Genomic DNA, 23173 nt, shown 5'->3' on the forward strand with positions numbered 1-23173 from the left:
TGATAACCAACTGCGTAGACGTTTTTGTAAATGGGTTAAATCGCCCGTGGGTTGAATCGTCTGTGGGTTGAATCGTCCTAGGTTGAATGGTCCTGGGTTGAATCGTCCGCGGGTTGAATCGTCCGGAGTTGAATCGTCCGTGGGTTGAATCGACCTAGAACCGAACAAAAAACGGTACGATTGCAATGGTACCATAACCGTTAACCACGACGTACAAGCCTATTCAGGATGGCCTAACTCTAGAGTCTAGAGTCTAGAGTCTAGACTGTCCAATATTAAGCGTACAATTGGCTACTAAGTAACTTGGTAATAACCTAAGCCATAAGTACGTGAAAGGTCCGTGGGTTGAATCGTTCATGGGTTGAAAGGTCCGTGGGTTGAATCAAGTACGTGAAAGGTCCGTGGGTTGAATCGTCCGTCGGTTGAAAGGTCCGTGGGTTGAATCGTCCGCGGGTTGAATCGTCCGCGGGTTGAATCGTCCGCGGGTTGAATCGTCCGTTGATTGAATCGTCCTGGTTTGAATCGTCCTGGGTTGAATCGTCCTGGGTTGAATCGTCCGTGGGTTGAATCGTCCGACCACCATCTTTGTGCCATCAATACCGATGGGCAAGTTCTCATGATGTCGTATTATTATATATGCAATAAGCCTGCCATAATAAACTTGGCCTACTGTTCGCCCGATTTAACTGGGTCAGTCGCTGTTTTTGAAGGCTGTCCGACACGGATTGTAATTTGTTTCAGAATATTTTGTTTTGATTAGCATAACTGCATTAAAATGTGATTTTTCCCGTTACTGAAGTTGTGTTTCGTGTTTTTATAACCGAATCTTAATCCCTTACGGGTGGACTTCATCAGGATAGATCACAACTACAGAAAATGGCGAAAAATTAAAAAAAAAAACTAGAGTAGGCCTAGATACGTGTTTTGTGTTGGCAATAACATGGTTTGATTTTGTAAAGAAAATTTCTGTTTTTCAGCAGTTGGCACTTCCTAACGAATCATGTACATTTGGTGAATAATGTACGTTTTTAAATCATGCATACACTCAGGGAGTCACGCGGATTTAGCGAATCATGTACATTTGGAAAATTATCTATACATTTGACGATCCATGTATATTTGGCAATTCATGCATACGTTATGCGATTCATATGTACTTTTATAGAATCATTCAGTGCTTTCTTAGGAATGATGTTGGTTCAGCAGTTGGTGTATGTTTGTCTACCCACGCATGTATTTTGTAAATTGGTTTTTCGATTTTTGATTTACAAAGACTAATTTCCAATTATTTGCCCGTTTTATAATTCATGGTATAAGTTACGTGATTAAAAAACGGATATTTGATTAACAAAAGTGTAATCTGATTAGGCCTAAAGAAAATATCATTTTCCATTATGCATTGTAACTTGCCAACAGCCAGTTTGCTTTGCAATAATTATATCTGACTTAAAGTATCGTATTTTGAATTAAAAAAGTCAAGTTGTGTACTTTAGTGTAATTGTTGCGAAACTATTTTGAAAATTGGCATATAAATCGTACAACGGCAATCACAGAAAAGCCTGTTTGAATACCGGTTTTGACGTTTGGCTTGTTGTTGCATGATTGGAATCCATAAAATTACGTTTGAAAACTCTTCAATGAAACTATGAAAACAAAGCATTGTGCCAAGTGGGAAAATATTTGGATACGCGGGAATACTAATAATATGTTTTGATATTTCAGCAAATCCGAATCTGTTGACAATCACTTTAACAAAATAATTAATGACAAGCAAACGAACCATAGGCCTACATATAATTTATTAATTTGTCACGTTGCTGGTGAATTAAACAATTCTTCTTTTTGCGTGCCTGTAGTCTCTATGACCTATACAAAATCACTGAAACTATTTGCAACTATTCCACTCTCTGTACGATTAATCGATAAAATTGATGTATAGGACTAAATGTTTTGGATGGAGTAAAAGTAAAGTGTTTTTATGATGAATTCACTCGAAAAGCATTTCGAAACTTCTGGTAGGTCTATCATTAAATACATTCTGGTATCGTTCTAGAGATATAAAGGCATAAAGGTGTGATGGACTCTCAAGACTTCTCTTGGAGCGGATATCTCAGTTAGGTCAGGCTAAAAATTTCATTGTTAGTGCCATACAATCAAAAACAACGATTTTTGGTGGGACCTGTGTATTTATATTTACATATAACCTTTTAAAGCAGCTACTTTCCTCATGCGCGTTACTTGACTTGAGTACTAATTTGTGGTGGGCTATTCGAAGAGCCTACTAATATCCCAGTATTCGCATGTACTTGATTATTTTTAAACTAAACTTACTGGAATTGGTACTTTTTGTCAATTTTTATGGTTAATATATTATTGCATACTAATGTTTCTTAAAATTGATTTATCAAACTATAATACAAGTTTAAATGAAGCTTCAGTATAGTATGACCAATCGTCAATCCAATTTTTTTGTTATTGTCCGTTTGATCATTACTGCTAAATGCATAAGAATGTTAAGCGTTATGATGTAGGAATTCGATGGTCTCGGTTGACAACGGAAATTGATTACAAAGGTTATACCGTAATACCTACAGTATATAACAACAAAGTACTCCAACACGGTACCTATGTTGAGTAGGCTACTTGCCACCGGGCCTGGTAGGCTAGCCTACTCGAATATTCTTAAACTATACACTTCCAGTTGCGTTCGAACTTTGAAATTAGTACAATAGTAGATTATCGGATATAGCTTTGAGTAGAAGGCAAAATAACAAGTTCAAGCCTATCCACCAACTAGGTTCATTTTTACGCCACATTTAAAGGCTATATTTACCACAACCACAGAATAAATGTACAGAAATTACTTGAGAAGGGCTAACTAACCCATGTGTCTAGATCTGCAGGACAGAGCAACCACTTAGCCTTGCTACCACAGTTTTGACAATACATTCTTAGTTTACTGGAAGATTATGCATTGCTCTATTAAAGACTTGTCAAACCACTCTGCTCTGTATTAAAACTGCTTTCACTTTCGAGTTTAGTTTATAAGTAAATCTATTTTCCCGGCCTGAGCACTACAATGCAAGGTTTACTTGATTGTCCTATTGAACAGGAATTCCGTACTTAATCAAAATTCGTTGTGTTTTATTCTCCATATAAAGGACGCAAGGTAAAATAACGCGCAGGTATAACATACGAAAAAATTCGGTGGGTGTAAAATACCCTCATCGATTTACAAAATAGTGTTATTCTGGATGCATTTAAATCGGTCTCAGGGTACTAGACGCAAAAAAGATTAAAAACCACATACTAAACAATGGCATTTTTGCTAACACACGATGTCTAATTCGTACCATAAACAGGGTTTGGTCTTAATTTTATAGCTTAGCGTTATTTTATTTGTTTGCAGTCAGGTAATAACTCCACAACCGTGTACCTGCAGAGCAAAAAAACATTCCAAACATTATAAAACATGTAGTATAACCGGAATGTTAAACAAAACGAGGATAAACACGAAGTTAACAAAAGGTATGAAAACAAATGCAAACCGAAACACAAATAACGATAAACAAATGAACGAAAACTATGACATCGTAAGACTAGAAGACACCTGAAAATAATAAACCTTGCAATAACAAAATTCATTGGATCGAACAAGTACCCTGTGTTGCAAAGCGACACGTCAAAAGAAAGTAGGTTGTTACATATGACGAAAAATACTAGCAATGCTATTGGTAAAAGATTTGGATTTTAGAACTGAATTTACACAATCCAGAAAGGGAACAAAGCACGCTTTCTAAGTTGCCAAGAGCACTGGTTGAATATAACACAAGCTTGCAACGGATAATATCTAAATCCAATAGTGTCACTATATAAACGAAATTTGCTTGTCAAATTTACGGCTAGCCATTCACAAACGCTTAGAAAACAGTAACCCCATGTTTTAAACTTTTGATAAACGAGTCATGCTTGCAAAGAAAAATTCATTTAAAATCAGATGCTAGTTAGCCAAGCTAAAAAAAGATCAACACATCAGACAAAAAGAAAATGGGGCACCTTATAATGCTGTGATCAGTGGAAAAGCCGACTAATCATTAATATTTTGAGTTGAGGTGTAACATCAGGAGAGTTGAACAAGACATAATAAACACAAAACAGAACATAAACGCAGCACAATTTTAAAAGCTGAAATGCGATTCAGTAGTCTATTTTTTGGGATTTGACAAAACGCAGACTGGGAAATAGTTTAAAAGCAAATTTCGATATGATATAAAATTTGCACCAAACGATTTATGTTTGTGTTGTATGTGAACTTTTGCATATACTTTGACTTGCTCACTCCCACTGTTTAATTTTGAATTAGACAGGATCATCAATCTCGAGGAACGACAATTTGCCTCGCTGTTAGCATATATGAACTTTTCTCCAGAGCAGGTAGCAAAAATTGAACAGAAACCATACAAGGCATGGTATATCATTCCCTTACAACTTAAACTAGAGCATCCATTTTCAATCAGATGATATTACACACGTATCAGCATCACCACAATTTTGCAAGAAGCCGAAGCCAATTGAATAAACAAACTTCACAAAGTTTTCCATAAAGATAAATAACGTTCCAGGGATGATCTCATTATAAATTGCAGCAAATTCAAAAAAGACTGACAAATCTGGCCTATTTTTTGCTAACTTTATGTTACACAAATCATACACGAAAGTAATTTAACAGTTGGTTAAAAGAAACTTTTCAAGCGGTTGGCCCAAAAAAAATAACAAACTACTTTAAGCTAGTTTAAATGTGCAATGAACTATTCCTTTCTATACAAAAGGTACAAGTACAAAGGGTCAAAATAAGCATAAACAAATATTTTGAAGCCACTTTCCGGAAAACAAGGCAACAACGTTTTCAGAAACATGGAACATGTGCATGCACGATTTCCAAACTCGTTTAAGCATCCACACTCGTTTCAAAAGAAATTTCATTCGAACTGCTGTTGTTGTTTTCTGTTTGAACTCCGGTTGTGTTGTTCTGTTCGGAGTCAATAGCAGAAGATGCATGATTCTGAAAAAAAAATCAGCTTTTGATCAGCCATTGCACTAGTACCTGCTCTTTGAGTTAAACAATTAGCATAAATAATTAATTTAAATAGTTTGTTTAACACTGATTACAAAAGAAAACATGCAGCGGTAGAAAACTATGTAGATATCTAGATTCTAGAGCATATTCAGGAATGTTCAATGAGTTGCGGTTGTTATACGCAAATACTTTTCCCACTACCGGTGTTACTGGCTTTAATGACTTCCAGTGGAGTGTTTTGACTTCGGTAAATGCTGTGGCATTTGTCTTCGGATAGAAATTTACTTTGTTCTTGTCAGGACAAGTTGGGGATATTTGCTGGGGTGTGTCCTGCAGAAAGAAGTAAACACATCACTCCTAATCAAATAACTTGCAATATTTTGTATCGCACACCAAATAATTATAATGTAATTCATTCAAGGTTAGGTAAATTATTTAGCTACAACAATCAACTTGTAGCACCTGCTCTTTAAAAGGTTTAACATTTTCTGCTCCTTCTGGTGGCTCACGTTTAAACATATATGTGTTGTTAGGTCGTGGACTAGATGCATACTTTGGACAGGGGCTTACTCCTGCATCTAAATAAAAGCAAAAATAAATAGTTATTTCTTTACAAAATGAACTGTAAACGAACAGATAGTACTTTAAGGTTTCCTTATTAAACCAAAAACGGACAAAAAATATTTTTTTAAATATGCCATTTCTTACGTTCTTGTAAAGTTTTATAAAAACGTTTATGTTTTAAGCTCAACACAAAAAAAATCGTTTGTAATGCAATGGAGTAGCTACAATTTAATACAACAATTATCTAAAACGCGAAGTTTGTATTAAGAAAGTATTATATGTCGGAAATTAAATACAAAAATTCCAAAGAGTTGAGCTTGCTAAACTTAACTTAATCCTAAAATTCGGTTACCCACTGAACTTTGAATACTACACAAAACAAATAACTTCGAAGCAATAAAGTCTACAACAACCAATCTGAAGCAAAAGTTTAAATATTTGTTTGTTCACGAAATTACCCTTTGTTTAAAATTATTTTCACACCTTATTGATAATAATTAATTAATCGCAATGAGCGCAAAACCCACTGTATGTTATAATTAGGGCGATTATTTTTTGACTTGTCAAAAAAAGTTAAAAATTTGTCAAATTTACAGCGTTAGGTTAAAAATTGTCAAAATTGTTTAAAAAGTCAAAATTTTTTACCAAGTTAAAATTGTTTACAAACTGCATTGCCGTGGTGTCATAGAGGTTGCAATGTAGGTGAACTTGTCATTTTACATAGTACACCTTATAGCCTACTTTATACTGTTGTAAATGGCCCATTGTCTACTTATTGTGAACCTGCTCTTGCTTCGGTTTTGCTTTAGATATTTCATGTATCTTTAGTTTAGACAAATGTATTAAACAGTTTTTGTAGTGTCTTAGATGCATTTTTTTGGCAGTGATTTGTAATTAGCTCATTTCCCTTTTCAGAATAGGCTAGGTCTGTGTTCAGACTTTTTCTCTTCTTTACTACAATAAATTTTAACTTTTTGTGCAATAATGCATAATTTAACTACTTGAGTTCTTCATACGTCAAAATTTGTCAAAATTTTCAATTTTTAGGTCAAAAAATAATCGCCCTAGTTATAATGCTATGGCAGACCTGAACAACCACGCAACTGTTCTTTTAAACAGTCACGCTTTCAGTCGTTAATGAAAAAAGAGCGTCGCTCATGCTTTTACTCTTCTACATAGAAAAGAGCACGCTTTGCCGCTTATGCTCTTTTTAGTAAACAAAAAACCGTTTCACTCAAATAAAAACAAATCACATTTGTATGTTGCAAATTTGCATTGTTAAACGTGTGTCTAACTGCAACAGTAATTGCTTATCATTATTTGTGCAAATGTTAGGAAATTTCACGGAATCCCATGTTGAAGGGTTTTGTTTTATTTTAATTTTAGATTTATTTTGGGTGTTGTATTGCTTACTTTTGTCATTAACTTTGTGCAGCAAAAATTGTGCATGGAATTAGTCTCAAAGCAGTCATATTTTATTCACTACATAAAATTATAGTTTTAACTTGAGTGACTTTAGGTCCAAATTTGGAAAAATGGGGTAAAAACTAATCTACGTTTTTGCTAAAGTTGTAGATAAAACTTACATAAAACTAGATAATATTTGATCACAAATTTGATCATTGTTACTGCTTTTGTATAATTGTAAGTCTTCCATGTCAGTAAAACATTGATAACCTGACGCAGTTTTAAAAAAAATATCCAAACGTTTTGAGAAAAATGTTGTTTTCTATGCATTTCTCAAGTTTTCCGAGGAAATAAAGCAATTTTTCAGATTTAAATGTCAAATTACAATTGTCCTTTGTTTAGATCCAAAAATCCAATTCTTTTGATCCAAAGTTGCGAAATGTTTCAACTTCACAGAACGGAAGTATTTTTTTCAAAGGTTATTTATGGGTATTTTTCCATCGTGCAAATGATTGAACTATTACACATAAAACTTATCACAATTACCTTACAGTTTTTATCACAACACTGCATGATGATACACAACAGAAATATAGTATTGTGAGCTATGGGCTTTTGGTTTATTCTAAACCAAACTTTGATGGTCAAAAAGTCACATTTAAACAATTATGCTACCCAAATTTCACCAACTATTTTACCCAAACTCAATGATATTACGCAACAAAAATACAATAGTATGGTGAGTCAAGAAAAAAAGTTGGCCGCCCTGCTCTCATTTGTGCTTTTGTCCGAGGATATTGAGAACCTTAACTTTTCATTCCCGACACTTGGAATCAAATATGATTTCCACTATAACCTTTAGCATGGAATTAACCGTTCACGAGTAATCAACATTTGTAAGCATTTAACATGATCTGGTGTCAGCATTGTGTGTGAAAAATGCTTTTCTTATAGATATATACCTTACATCAAGATTCGTTAATAAAGAATCTGCCAAAGTACATCTGCATGTACAAAGCATATTCTGAAACTGAATTCAGTAAAAATTGTATACTCTACACAACAGGATTGGACAACTCACCTTTTCCCTCCAATTCACCCAGGTTTCGTGAGTTGTGTGTTAAATGTTGCTGTTCGCTGCTCGGAGATGAAGTGGGGGTAGGTACGCTGCTGGCACTCTCCCCGTCTTCTCTCACAAATTCTATACAAGATACAATGTTATAAATTCACGTAATAATTTAAAAACAGTGATAAATGCGGTAGGTTACAAAAACATTTAAATGCATCTCCGGACACAATTGTTTGTCCTGTCATGCGGCAGACAACTAGACAGGTCATATGCCGTTTCTTCTATACACTAAATGACTAAAGCAATAGCTCATGAATAACCTTGTGGTGTTTGTGTCTCCATAGTTCGTGTGCTGCTTCGAGGAACTGGTGCTCGGTGGCCATCAGGTGGTGTGATACCCTGAACAACCTGTTAACACAATTAAAAAGAAATTAAACGGTCTTCAAGAGGGACTCAAAAATATGACACACCATCATTTAAAACTACCCATTATTTTATGATAAATTGGCCATATCATACATCTGTATTTGACTGTTTGTACAACAACTAATGCAAAAGTATGGCAGAAATTATTGTAATGAAGCAATAGATACAGCACAACGCATAGACACACAGTGGTTACCAATTTCAACATAGCTCTTCGTAAAAATAAAATTTGTGAAACGAGATTATACTTCCTAGAATAACAAATGATATAAATTTTTCTGATTTGCATCAGATTTGAAAACTGTAACTACTAGGTACCAGCAATAGAATTTATATGAAGCGATGTATTGTTTGGCTGCAACTAAGTTTTATATTGCTATGCTTGAAAAGGCTGCGGTCTAACTTACAGCATGTAAGTGAATATGTTTCCTAAGTTTTTCTGAATACTCAAAGATGAATGTGAGCGAATTTTTCCTTTTCAAATACTATCTAAATTATATGCTTTGCCATAATTATTTGTACTGTTAACTGGAAAGAAAACAATTTCAAACGAATAAAGCAAAATTTCTAAACGTTTAAAATTTAGGTATGAACTTCCTGCAGACATTTGTAATCAAAAATTTAATCTCGATGTACATCGTTCTTTTTTCTGCATGTATTGTACAAAATTTGTCATAATCTAAATCTGCACGCGTATTCGGAACTACAAAAGGAAAAAACGCATTGGGTAGCAGTACAACCTGTGCTATTTTCTGGTTTGTTAGTTATTTTGTGTGTGTTAATATGTAAAAATATGGGTGGTGGATAGAAGACACATCCAGCGACAGTTTATCAGCTGTTGGATTTAAACCAGTTTCTTTTGATTAAATTTGAATATGAATGACGGCAGCATTGTGTTAACCTCAGTTAAGGTTCAATAACAGAAAACAAATTGCATTTTTAAGGTTAACACAATCTTTTTTATTAAACACAAACCCTAGCCAGTTTTATCAGGCAAACTAATTTGAATTTTTCAAAACAAGCTTAAGCTTGTAAAAGCCTGAGTATTAATAAAGAATAATGTGTTGACCTTAAACGTGCTTCTGTCGTGCTTTCTGGCTACTACTTTCGTATCATTTTTAAGCAAAAAGTCAAACAGGCTAACAAACAGCAAATCCAATGTTTGAAAATGAACAATTTCTTGGCAAAGCTAAAAACAAGATTTAAATTTTTTTGAAGTTTAGATAGCCTTAGAATTGAACGCAACAGCCAAAAAAGGATGTAACTATCCAAAATTTTAAGCAGCATTTTCTTTAATATTTGATTATTCCCTATTTAGTTAGTGCCTTGTGCCATGTGCCATGTGCCTTGTAATGTACTGGTAAATACCTACTGTTCAAGTTAATTAAGGTGGTAACAATAAAAGTTGTCCATGGTATGTTGACAAAACATTTTTGGTCAATGGGCTGAAAAGATTACAAACCACTGCTTAAAAAAAACTTGCTTACAAAGGACTAGAATAACGGTAAATACTGATAAGATGCTAGATTCTACAGGTAATACTTAGCTGACATCAACAATTCCAATATTCAGTTCATTAATTCTAGTAAATACATTACCTCACAACGATCATTGAACATTGTGAAATTATGGTTTAAACAAAAGCTAATTATATCAACGTTTTAGTGATGAAAGTAATGAAATTCTTTTGCTGAAATTACAAAGTAAGAACAAATAGTGGAAAAGAATTCTAGAATTGAAGGATTTCCTAAGAAGGAATAAGAAAAAACAGACATACTAGATATATGGGTGTATTAAACCATTTTTAAACCATAGATACCAGGCACAAACGCAGGAAGTTTATGATTATGTCAGGCCTAAAATTTGTTGAAAACACTTTATAATACTTCAGATTGACCAAAATACTCTTGCTGAACCATCCACATTTAGCAAATACTGCACCAACTGCAGTTGATTCACACAAATAGACCTTTGTCCACTGCCGACTAACATATGAAAATAATTGCATTAATCTGACTCTTGCTATCATTGTTTATGTACATAATGAAGATGCTTTTGGGAAAAGTTCCTCCTTTGTTATTAACAAATATGATTACTTGGATTCATATAATAGGAATGTATTAAATATCAATAAATATGATGGTATTGGTGTGTGTAGGATACCATGCGTTGCTTAACTCAGATTCATAGTTTTAAGAACAATCACTGTACTTTTAACAACATCATTCAATACACTTTTGACTTATGGTCCTTTATAAAGAAATTAAGATGCAATGTAAGTGTTTACTTTTTGACACACTTATAATGTATCTTTGGCTTGATATCACTGCTTCTTCTTAATTTTAGATTATTTGAAAAAGCAATATAGTAGATGAATGTTGGGTAAAGAAGTATAACAGATTATGTTTAACTGGATCTTTTGTGCAGGAGCAAGCACAATATGGCCCAGTCAAGAAACAACTGCATTATTACTAAATTAAAATGTGACAGTGAATGTCTTGGTGGCAGATTGTTAAGATAAGCGAACAATTAAACTCTGTTTAAAAGGTTAGATTAAGGTTTAGTTAGTTTAGGTGTTAGATTTTGGATGATATGTGATAAATTAAGATAGTAGGTTTACATTTAAGTGAAGAGAAATGGTCTGAATATACAAATTTGGCCTGTGAAATAAATGCTGTCTCAAGCTTTGTTCAGTTTGTTGTCATACCACATCATTAATCTATAAAACAGCTGGCTAGAATAAAATTAAGCCAAATAGGATGTGCTATCACATGCGTCGACCTCAATTAATATTTTAGTGGACTCCCAGGATTTTAGGAAAACTTTTTTATGAAAGTACAGTTCGAAAATCAACATTAAAACCCCAGGATTAGGAAATTTCAAGGCTGCAACATTATACAAACATCCTATTAAATAGCACACGCGTGAAGCATCTGGGTGTTACAGTCCTGCATGCTTCTACAAATTTAACAAATGTTTTTGTATTCAAAAACTAACTTACTCTAGGTTCATTTCCAGGGACATCTTTGTTGATAAGCATGTCTATCTCCTTGTTCAATGCTTCCATACTGTTTTGTCGTCGTGGTGTTCTACCAAAATTTTGTCCACCAATAGAGATAGGATTTGACATTGATCTTGGCTGGGTTGACTGATGCAACAAACAAATAAATGTAAGCTTTTAAAATGATTTCAGCACAGCTAAAACACAAGAAACATTTCAAAACTTGTTGAAATGTGATAAAATTTTGGTTAATCACAAACATACACTACATACAGATAACGGATGGGCTAAGGCGGAATGATTTCCATGGACAGGAGGTAACCTTTCCTTCTTATCATTATGACGTGAGCTTTTTGCAATTCTTCGTATTTGTTCTCGCATCTAAAATAAAACATATCAACCAATATTACAGTTGATACAGAAGATGTTAATTGTCTAACACACATGTACCTAAGTTTGAACCATAACTAATGGCATTTAAACAAAATCGTTTTTTATGGAAATGTCTTGATAAGTACATTATGCATGTAATGTATGCAGAAAACAATACAAAGTTCTGTAAAAAATGTCCTTCATGATGCAAACATAATATGTTGCAGTAGAAATCCAAAACAACACAACTTACTTCAAAACACATTCTTATTAAAACAAAATGGGCATAGTCTTTCATCATGGCAAATACAATTTTTCAGGCATTTTTTGGAAATAAACTCTGCCCTTAGGGGACTCAATATTTTGCATGTTGCAGTAAACACATTTACATGAAAAAAATGTATATGGCAGGCCACCCTTTCCATTATATATACCTATAACTAACATAAAAAATAAGATATTTTAATCAACTTATCTTCATCAGTTTTCATTTTGATGCAGTTTATGGTGGAAGATGTTAAAGGTTAACTTACAAAGCTAAAGGAAGAATGATGAGAGGAACAGTAATAAAGAACTATTCTGGATGAATTACTGATGTGAAAATATAATTCTTTCAAAAGAAAACTATTACACTTGGAGAAGAAATGAATGTATTGAATAAAATAGCCATCGTTAGTTACACCTATAGAAACTAACACGTATTTTAGTTCGAAATAAATGGAACTATGTTGACCTTACACACCCTAATAGTTCATTAATTTAATATAATCATTAATTTATGAAATAACTGCTTATCAACAATAAAATTTTTTAGTGATCCTCATCAGCCTCATGATAGCATTTGCTAAAAGTTTTCAAAAAGAGTTCAAAAGTTCAGGACTTTGCTAAAAATTTAATGATATGACAGAGTACCTGCTTAAAATCTGGATCCGCAATAGCAGACGTCCGTCCATGGGTGGATTTATTATTTGACTTGATAGGCTGGATCTGCTGATTAGTTGTTTCTGTACTCCAATCAGGTGTCTTTATACAAAAGTAAAGGCGTATAAAATGGTTACAACCTATTTATATACAGATAGTATCCAGAAGTCAAAGTTTAATACAGAATAGTGGAACGTATGCACAAAACAGGGTGATGCAAAAATCAGCTTTAATCTTTTGGTTCCAGTTTTTAAATTTTTCAGACGTCCTAATACCAAAATCCAGAACATATAAAATAAATTTACACAAGCTGTGCAAAAATTTTCTGTTGGGCACATTCAATAAAATTTGAGTAAATTGAAATGCTGTATCTCAAAAACTCTTTACACCCAAAAACACATTATATATTATAACAATTTTGGTGCCTTGGGAAGCTTGAAAAAAGATTTTTAAGTTTCCACAAACTGAAAAACTTTTTTGCTTAACAGTTGGCAAAAAACTCATAATTTAACAAAACTGATTTTGGGTTACACCATCATAGCATACTTATATGATTATATAAGAGCTGAAAATTCAAAACTGTTTCCTGATTTTGATAGAAAAGATTCCTGACATTTAAAGGAATAAGATGGTGTATGCAAATCTTTGTTATTCATCAGCCAAAATGAAAAAAGTTACGAGACCTTCTTCCTCTTGACCTTATTGCAAACTACTTTTTCATTGAATAATAAAAATTTACTGTATTCATGCAATGTCAAAATGTATCCATGCATTTACACCTATGATGTAATTGTCTTGTACAAGTATTTGTGCGATGCCTGTTTATTACTACTACTGCATAGTTTCATACTAATTAGTTTATTCGCCCATTTATCTACATTAGTTTTTATGTCTATATCAGCTTCTATTAGTCTAGACTTATTGATATTAACTTATTTGCCTAGATTTATTTATTTATCCTAATTTACTTTGTCTATTATAAAACCAAATTTGAAAATAGTAACATAATTGGCAACCAACACTGAGAGGATTGATTAATTATCCAACCAATACACTTACCTTCAAATTACTTACCTATCAGTCATGAGGTTCTCTAAGCTAGTCAGAAAAATACAAAATGTAGCACTACCTCATGTTCTTGTAATTTTGTATAGATAGTAATGGTTAGATAGTTGAAAAGTTTGCCTTGTGTTATATGCAAGCATAGCTAGACTTATACTGGCATATAACTAATTTATGGACAACCTACTGAGAATGAAACACAAAAGCTTGTAGAAATTCCACCAAGTACCCTGTTTTGCTGCAGATAGTGAGTTTACGGAAATTTGTAAGGACTGTTTCTGTACTGATTAATTTATTTACAATAAGATGATTGTTTTTCTATCTGTTTGTCTTTGTTGCTGCTTGATCAATGCAAAGTGTTAGTTTATTCTAAATATTTATTAAAGTTCTCATGTAAAACCAGCCCTACCTTAAAATAGGCAAAAAGGCAACAAAGCCTAAGCTTAATTTTTGTTCTTTTCTAATCCACTTTCAACTGCCTTATTTAGTTTCAAATTATAATATCAATATAATTTTCTGTTTAAACAAACAACCCTTTTAAAACTAATTAAGATTTGAAAACTATTAACCAAGTGTGAAAACAATATAATTGTATGTAGATCTTCTCAAAACAAAACCATTTTCAAAATGTTTCGAAAAATATGAGACCCAATCTTGAATTAGGAGAAATATCAAACTAAACATATTTACAAAAACACCTTATATCTTCCAAAGTGCAATTTGTAGATGTGTCATTAGGGGTAATTTGGTAGGCTGATCACTCTTGTCAACATACGATATTAATGAAGTTACTATTTCTAAATCTGCTTTTTATGAGCAATTAAATCAATTGTTAACATAATATGCACTAGCAGTCAAACACATTTGTGTAGAACAAGACATGTTTCACATATGTTGCTTATACTTGCAAGCAAATCATATTATGTAAAAGCTATGTATCAAAGTAATTATGGACTAAATATAGGGTTTTGTCTTGAGCAATTAAAATGTAGATCATAATAAGAGCTAGAAAGGTCTAGTGTTTTGGGAATGACCAACAAAGAAAATTTGCCGAAATTTAAGCTCATGAAATGAAGTTGAATACTGCATATTAATATCACTAAATTGTATATACTATTACTATATGTGATGACTTTACCAAAAAACTTTTGCTAAATTTGAGCTATCTTGTGATTTATAGACAAAAAATGCTTAAAGATCAATTACCAGGTATTACCCTTTCAATAGCAAAACAGAACTGTCATTATACTTATCAATTCGTTTATCATATATAACATTTTAATCAGATTTTACAGCAGAAAGTTAGGAAAATTAAAAATTTTTCGAACACATATATATGCGTTTAAAAATTAAAAAGTTCTTTTAGAATTGGATATTAGGAAAGCTTGAAACTGCAAATTTGAACGGAAGCAGAAGATTGAAGAAATTATTATATACTTAATAATTGCTGTTTACAAAAACATAACAAAAAAAAGCATAATGCAGTAAGTCAAAGTATGAACAGCACAATATTCCAAATAATGCTTTCCATTGCAGTGATAAAAGAACATAATTCTTACCTGAGTTGCCTTATTGTCTCTTGTATGGATACCATGCTGATAAATACCAATCACATCTCTCGGCCATTGTCCAGTAAGGTATGGGCCTGCAATAGTATCTAATGAAGCAGTTCTTCGAATGCTAGGCGACGGACTTCGTCTGTTGGAAACTGAAAACCACAATAAACAAGTATGTTAAACAGTTACAAATGGAATAAGCTTTTTGCTTTCAATTTAAATCAAATAGCATTTCAATGTTAGCAAAATTTTAGTACATGACTGAGTTACATATACCACCAAATGAGGTTAATACCATACACATATACCACTGGTGAAAATTCAAACAACTAAAGTTGCTATTTTTATTAAAAATCTAGAAACATATCTTACATTAAAAAAATTAAATGACTTCAAACAGTTAGATATCTTTCAGTCTTTTCAAAGGGAAGTTATATGAATGAGGAGTGGGGGCCATTGATGTTCAAATTATTTCATTTTTCTCAATGCGCTGAAAGTAAAACTTTACGTTGGCTAATTGTGTGTGTAATAATAACTGCTTACATCTTAAAGTTACGACCCAAATTACATTGGTTGATTTATTTTGGTAAGCTATGTGCAATAAATTGTACCTACTAGTTCAAACCACAAAAAAGCAAATTATTCAAATAAATTGTATTTATATAACAGAAAATGTTAATCATTCTTTTAGAAACTAGTAAATCTGATGAAAAGTGGTAAGCATGATGAAAACACAAAATTGGTTACAGAATGCATTCCACCTTTTTGGATTGCATAATCACAAAATCTGAACGAGATTAAGTTAAGGTTGGCATTGCTATATAAATTTTAAATCCGTTCCCTGAAAGAAACCAACAAATAGAAAAGCTGTGGAAAATGTATTATATATGAAATGTATGCAGTTGTACAGAGTTGTATGCGTAAATCGAACAAAGCTTACACAAATTAAAAATGAACTTTGTAGACTATCATTTTTAGTTAGCCACTTATGCTATAGGAAAAAATAAACACAGTAAAATCATTTTGCCAAGAATGAAAGTGACATTTAAATGAAGTTAAAGGAAGTTGTATGTGTAAAAACAATAAAACCAGTGCAAAAATCTAAAACCAAAGTTCACTATTAACAAGGTACATCTATGGGATCTGTCATCTCACATTTGAATCGGAATATTGACAAATATTGACCATTTCTGTTATTCTCATGAATCCAAATCTTGTAGATTAAAGCCAAATCCTTTATTTTGCATAAAGTAAGAAACCTACAGCAAACTGTGCAAGTTTGATGTGTACTATAGCCCGTAATTACAGTGAAGTATTGAACAGTGATTTTTAGTAATTCGATATATAAGCGAAGAGCAAAGATTTTTTCATTTATGAACAAGGTCACAAGCATAACATAAGCGTAATTTGTTTGCTTGTTAGATACCTTGATACAGATGTAAATTTCAAGTTAGAATAAATTGCATAATTCAATTATAATTCATATTCTCATGAATCCTATTCTTTATTACAAACTTGGTATACATAACAAACTGAATAAATTGATCAAAAACATATCATAGACAAAAACCACAGTGAGTAAAAAAACAATGTTTGCTCGAAACTTACAGGAGTGTTTTTTTGTTGAGTTTTGTATCGAATGAAAGGCTTTGCAAAAATAACAACTAATTAGGACTATTTTAAACAGTAGGACAAAAATAGACAAGAATGAGAAAGCTCGTGTATGAAAAAATGATGGTAACAACTCGCTGGTGAAAACTAGGGTGCCAGCAATTAAACTTAAAACAGAAAAAAGTCTACAGTTTCACATAAAAATCAAGTAATATAGATTTAGCAGATGAGCAGGTGGTGTGTTGTAGCAACAAATAGCTGACTTTAGCTTTGGGTTAATTCCATGATAATGTTGCAAAGTAGCAAAAATTGAATCAACAAAATATACAAATAAATTTATGTTTATGTTAGAGTATACGCCTATGCCTTTCTGAAAAAGACACTCTGAATTATTATACTTTTTATATTTTATATATAAAAGCATTTGTGTATCTGGTATGAAGTCTTCATATAAAAATGTAAATTTCACCTCTTCTTATAACATAATTTGTTTTCTAGTGCTTAGTACATAGGGCAATTATTACTCTTTTTGCACATATTATGAAAGTAAGTGTTTGCAAAAAAACATCCGCCAAGTTCTACTCACCTATCCCTGCATACAAATTTAAGGTTAAAAAAAGACAAAAGCATTTGTCCCGTCAGTCACAAAAATAGCACGTATAGTTTGATAAAAAATGCATTATATACTGATATTATTGTTTTTCTTTCCACATAGCTATCTTCTACATTAAGCAGGACATTCTCACAACTAAAAGCTTTTGGCATATATATCTTAACTTTAAATTTGTAAGTGAATTAAAACTGTCCCGTCAGTCACGTGACCGACGGGACAATTTTTGGTCTGAACAAACATGATTAAATTTACCAAATTTACTTTTCTGTGTTTGGACAAAATCATTTGTTAATTTGCACCAAATCCCAAAACTGAACAAAATGTGGCACCCAAATGATATTGAAATTGAAAGAATCCCCAATACCAGGGATGCACACTTTTTTGAATCAATTAAGCCATACGAAATTAGGTATGCTGTACATTCTCTTGTGAATAATGAACAAATGGACTGTTTTTCATTTATTGGGTCAAATGAAGTGTTAGTTCAGCCAAAAGGAGGAAATGATAAAGATTTTGCTATTGGATCTTGGGTTAAAGTAAAATACTTAGCAGAAGACTTTTATGGGCTTCTAATAAATAAAATAGCTGGTGAATATAAAATACAATGCCTAAAAAAATCAGATAGTTCATCTTTAAGTTATAAACTAGAACCGGATCATGACACTGTTTGGTACACCAAAGATAACATTCTTAGTCAGATGAAAGATGTAACAATTCTTATAAATAGCCGAGGAATGTATAAAATAAATTAGAACATATAAAAATCAGGTGCTAAAATATGTTGTTATTTTAGTTTTAAAGTTTTCTAGCTTTGAGTTGTTTACGGTTGTTGTTTGGGTTTTATTTATGTTTACTAGTTCAGATGCATTTCTTCAAAAGTTGCAGGGCATATATAATTTATTTGTAAGTTAATTTGCAAGTTAAAATGATTTTATGGACGACAATGTTATTTTTATACAGTGCTATAGAAGTTTATTGTCATGTTTTTACAGCTTGCTATTTTGTTAGTTGTTTGAATTGTCAATTAGTATTTTCAATATTTTACTGCATGTCATGCAAAAAATTTGTTATTCAGATTAAAAAACTAATTAAATTTTATTTAGTTTCAGTTGTTGAATTGAGTAGATGATATTATTTAATACTCGATCCAAAAACTGTGAGTGTCCTTTTATTACTTCAGATGTTGTCCCGTCTGTCACGTACACAATACACTATAATCTTGTACTTAGTAATTGCAGCCAAAGTTCGAAATTAGTTTAAAGCACAGTTCGGGTCAACAATGAAATCTACAAGGAAACACCTTGATTTATCAAATAATGAGATAGAAATTTGTCATCAGTTGCGCTGTCCCAAAAAAGCATGTTAATTTCTGTCCCGTCAGTCACGCTAACAAATTGTGGTTTTCCAAACTTCTACTATATTATTTTACAAAAATTTATGATGCCATTTCATAACATGCAACTACCATTAACTGAAAACACATTTCCTTTTTTCCAACCTTATATAAAACTAATAATATTGCATTTATAATTTTAAAAATTCTATCTTTTGTCCCGTCAGTCACGCTGGAATTGACCTTTGATGTTGTACCTCAGTGGATGGAAAAAGAAAATCCACTGATATACCGTTCAATGGACTGTCTTGTTGTCTAAGTAATTGCCATTTCAATTGAAACCAATTGAGTATTACACTGTAAGTTTCACTGATAAATTTAACTTACACCTCAGTTATAGGCTTATAGCCTGACCTACAATATCGTCATTGTACAGTGTTGAGATGATTTGTAAGGAAACAATTTAACTAAACTTAGTAATAGGTTACCGCAAACTAAACTAATTGCTCAAGTACCAAGAACACATTGAAATCTAAACAATGGGCGGTAAACGTACCAATACACCAAACACAAATGTTATTGGGATAAGAAATCTGGCAAAGTAAAAACAGATGTTCTGAAGAGAACAAGCGGTGAGTCAAAATTTGCTGACAACAATATACAACAATGCAAATTGGTATATATATACATATAGTTTAGATAATATATTTTCTGATTGCATTTGTTACCTTAATGCGTAGATTTGTATTTTTATAGAACGATTGTAGAAAAAAGCTTAAGTATCGGAAAGTGAAAGCAGACTGTATCGTTACTTCATAAATTATGCCAAGTCTACTTCCTCAATATATGGTCCAGGAAATTGGGTTAATCACCCGGTTGTTTTATGCTAGAAATTTTGGTCATGACTGAAAACAGTTGAAAAGTACTGAAAGAAAAACGGTATTTAAAGGGGAATGGTGAGTTTTTCAAAGAAGATTTGGGGTATTTATAGTAGATGGAAATGAAAACAGGTCTAAGTCATTACCTGACAATTGCTTTCACCAAAACAGCTGATACAACTTATTAAACATAATCTTATGCTTCAATTAATCAGTACATATATATTGCTTATTAATAATAATACGTAATTAATATCAAGCAATTGTATCGTGTCCTATGCCCGATAAAAAAACACTCAAGAACGCTTCACAAACATCAGTTAAAAACAAAGACAAAATATAAAACATTAAAAACAGCAAACATTACAGAAAACTTTTATATCTCTGCCTGGCCTTTCAGGTTCTCTGGCAAAACAAAACTCAGAAAGATTCAGCTAATGCTCACAGACGGCAAGCAAGCGTCTTGTTGCCATGCTCCATGATTTTCCTCTATATGAGTATGGTCACAAGTTGCCACGTTGTTTATCAAAAAAGAACGTCAGGTTAGCCACATAATTTTGAAGATATTTATGTACTGTAACTGCTACAATTGTTTTTGAAAGATTTGTATTTAGTTGATAATGCTCTCTGATTTAAGATAAACCAGTATTTCTGCTAAATCGCCTGTAAAATCAAAGGCATATGTAACACATATGTTATATACATAGGTAGCTTGGTGTTTAGGTTAGATGATTTGGTAGCAAAAGCTTTAATCCAAACGTGTGTGATGAAAAATGTTATGAGAGTGAAATAAATCCCTACAGAAACAGTCTAGTGTCTTTCACGAAGGAGGCATATACCATCATTAAAACTATACAGTTCTAGTAGTTTTGTATTGTTAAATCTAGTCAATGAAGAAATCTTAAATTTAAAAAGTAGTGCTCATACATATGCTTTTCAATGGCAGAGCCAGTTAACACTGTTCTGAAGAGAAAGCACTCTGATCAAAAGCTGAAAGTAGACAAAGTCTTTTCTTCAACAAGTGCACTGAAACAAAGGCGATTGGAAGAATAGAGAGTGTAATGAAAGTGACAAAAACCTTTTTCATAGTATAGTTTTGACAATCTTGAAAACGTATACTGCCACTGACTGAAATACCCATGGCAAAGCTGTGGTTTGGAAGAAAGAATGAATATACAGTATACACAATAACTCATAGACTGTGTGATACAAAAGTTACTCACATATATGTTAGCCTGCATTATCGCCCTGAAGTAATTTCTTAAGTAAATTTGTCTGCAGCTAGTTAATTTGAGAAAAAATATGGTACTTGAATATTACATATATTACAAGTAACCCAAATACACAAGTAACTTCTGAAAAATGTTCTACCTTTAATATTTGGGGAATTAGGGCTTTTCCTATCAACTCTATCTGGAGATGATCGATGATCTGGGGAGCTCGACCATCGATTTCTAACATTTCTCGTCTCTGTAGCAGATCTTGGAGTTGGTGATGAAGAGGGAGACTTCTTGAGCTATAAAAAGCAGTATATATGTAAAAGGTGCTGAGCAGTAACAAGCCAACTAAAGTTCTGGCCTAACTTAAATAAAGGAACCACTCATGCTTACAATATTTAAAATTATATGTAACTAAACACGTAACAATGCCGATGTTAAATGTCAGAAAATCGATATATCGGCCACTTAATCAATGAATCGGCTCTTTTTCATTCATTCATTAGTCAATGTTTTGTATAACCTTTAACTTTTTTCTGGGACAGCTTTTCTGCCTTTTATTAGCCCTCTTAACGAAGAATGTTTACTCATATTGCAATTAAATTTCTTAAACTTTAAATGAAAAAGGACTATACATCAAATGCCTTTATTGAAGAAAAAATGTCTTCCACACAATAAGACAAGAACAAAAGTAATTAAAATGACAAAGAAAGCACAAAGTAAATTTTTGCATTCATAAGTACGCTACGATTTAGGCTACTTATACATTACTTCGTAAAAATGTGTTTTTTGTTATTATAACCGTTATGGTAACCGCTAATTTTCTGCTGTATGCATAGTTGCAGAAATGTAAATTTTAAAAGGCTGATGCGGTCTCCAAAAAGACCTTTACAAAACAATGTGCAAGTATGTATAAACACGAGTTTACAACTGCAAAACTGGCAAGTTACCTGTCAAGGTTTGGAAAAACATAAAAATCGTATATCATGTTATATTGCGCAGCACGCAAGAAAAATACCACATCGCATTAAATTTTGTGTTTGTGAAAGGTCACAAACATCGGCTGATGCCGATGTTGGGAAGGGCCGATACATCGGTATCAGGAAAAATGGCATTGGTTCAACTTTAAATACAACCAATCAACTTAACAATTATTGACAATTATAACTAAAGGTGCCATTTGAAGTGTGCGATAAACCATTACTAGCATACAGTGGAGAGGTGTAAAAAAATCTTTTCCAAATAAAATCATGTAAATACTTGAAAGGGTTGAGTGGCTCTAATTGGCTGCATGCGTGCACCACCCTTGAGGATTGGAATAGTCTTTTTTGATGCCATCATCTATAGCATAACAGCATTTACAAATTGAGTATATATACCTTAATGCCTGATAAATGTAATGAACAAAGATAGAATTTTTTTACAAAGAACAAATATGTAATAGTACTGAATACTACCGATATGTATGTGTGTGTGCTATAAACATAGTGTATATTCTAACACATTACAAGCTGTGTAGCCTATAAATTGAAAACACCATATAGTAGGTACCGGTAATTAAAAATATATCATACTTCAAAACCAAGATTGCGATACATTTTTGGCAATAACTGCTTAACCACTATATTATTAGTAAAAATCCTTTCTCCAGTATACTACTTTTTTGCTTTAAAGCCAACTTATTGATTTAAAGCCAGTTTGTTTTGGACTTGCCCCTCACTTCAATAAACTTCTTATTACATACAAACCAGACTTTTTTCTTGAAAATCTCAAACAGTGGACAATAGATAAGATATTGCAACAGTATTATACTTGACATGATGGTACTTAGACCATATAGTAATACTGCTTTTAAAACAAGAATTATTTTCTTTAGTAGCAGCAACAGTAGATTTCTCACACATATATTTGCATGGACTTACAGTATGTTTTTCATAAGGAATATGTAACAAAAGCGATAGAATATGACATACAGTTAAAACAATTAAATATCTTATCAGAAAACACACAAATAATCCAAGTTCAGATTGCATGTTGAAACCAAACTCATAACATATTTATGCACA

General features: G+C 32.4%; 1 protein-coding gene across 2 annotated transcripts; it reads right to left on the reverse strand.

The window, feature by feature from the left end:
- Positions 1-3123: 3123 nt before the first annotated feature.
- LOC143468431 (glucocorticoid-induced transcript 1 protein-like) lies at positions 3124-22518 on the reverse strand. 2 transcript variants are annotated; one of them, XM_076965631.1, is made up of 11 exons: positions 22368-22518; positions 21262-21406; positions 15459-15607; positions 12829-12939; positions 11818-11925; positions 11545-11691; positions 8438-8525; positions 8130-8249; positions 5540-5655; positions 5288-5407; positions 3124-5062 (listed from the first exon to the last, which is right to left on the reverse strand). In XM_076965631.1, exons 1-11 carry the CDS (start codon positions 22446-22448, stop codon positions 4949-4951), a joined length of 1299 nt encoding a protein of 432 aa, XP_076821746.1. In that variant the 5' UTR covers positions 22449-22518; the 3' UTR covers positions 3124-4948. The 2 variants fall into 2 exon arrangements, with proteins under 2 accessions (XP_076821746.1, XP_076821745.1); XM_076965630.1 differs by having other exon boundaries at positions 5279-5407.
- Between the last annotated feature and the right edge of the window lie 655 nt (positions 22519-23173).

This window comes from Clavelina lepadiformis, chromosome 8 (genome assembly GCF_947623445.1).
Source record: "Clavelina lepadiformis chromosome 8, kaClaLepa1.1, whole genome shotgun sequence".
Taxonomy (NCBI): Eukaryota; Metazoa; Chordata; class Ascidiacea; order Aplousobranchia; family Clavelinidae; genus Clavelina; species Clavelina lepadiformis.